At 56.1% G+C, this 503-nt stretch overlaps 1 protein-coding gene across 1 annotated transcript in view; it reads right to left on the bottom strand.

The window, feature by feature from the left end:
• Positions 1 to 430, bottom strand: part of ELMOD3 (ELMO/CED-12 domain containing 3) — a gene marked incomplete at its 5' end in the record, with an annotated part of 2,595 nt that extends 2,165 nt beyond the window's left edge. The window contains one exon of the mRNA XM_010019790.1: positions 290 to 430. Within this exon, the coding sequence (XP_010018092.1) occupies positions 290 to 430 (141 nt within the window). The remainder of the gene's footprint in view (positions 1 to 289) is intronic.
• Between the last annotated feature and the right edge of the window lie 73 nt (positions 431 to 503).

Raw genomic sequence — 503 nt, 5'->3', positions numbered from 1 at the left:
TCGCTTGCAGTCTTCAAGGCCAGGTTGGACACAGGGGCTTGGAGCAACCTGCTCTAGTGGAAGGTGTCCCTGCCCGGGGCAGGGGTTGGAACTTAATGAGGTTTAAGCTCCATTCAACCCAAACCAGGCTGGAATTCCATGAAATCACCCTGGGAAGCAGCTGGGAAGGAGGGAGAACAAGGACCAAACCCTTTACCCTCATCTGCATCCCACCTCCAGAGGAGGGAATGGGACCAGTGTGATCTCTCCCAGCAAAGCTTTGTTCCTGAGGTCTCTCCCTCTGCCCTACCTTGAAATCCAAGTTCTTCCCAGTGTGCTCCATAGCGCGGGCAGCCCAGGCAGGAGCGGGTGAGCTTCTTGTAGATGGTCTGCAGGATCCTCATGTGCACGCTCTCGTTGTCATCCAAAGCACCTGACAGAGAGAAAACACCTCTCAGCACCCAAAACCCACCCCTCAGCACCCAACCCCTGCTCCTTGGCACTCAAAACCTGCCCCTTGGCTC

The sequence above is a fragment of the Nestor notabilis genome, unplaced genomic scaffold, assembly GCF_000696875.1.
Source record: "Nestor notabilis isolate BGI_N333 unplaced genomic scaffold, ASM69687v1 scaffold33878, whole genome shotgun sequence".
Taxonomy (NCBI): domain Eukaryota; kingdom Metazoa; phylum Chordata; class Aves; order Psittaciformes; family Psittacidae; genus Nestor; species Nestor notabilis.
The sequence above is the reverse complement of the archived record's forward strand: the minus strand, read 5'-3'. Positions and strand labels throughout refer to the sequence as shown.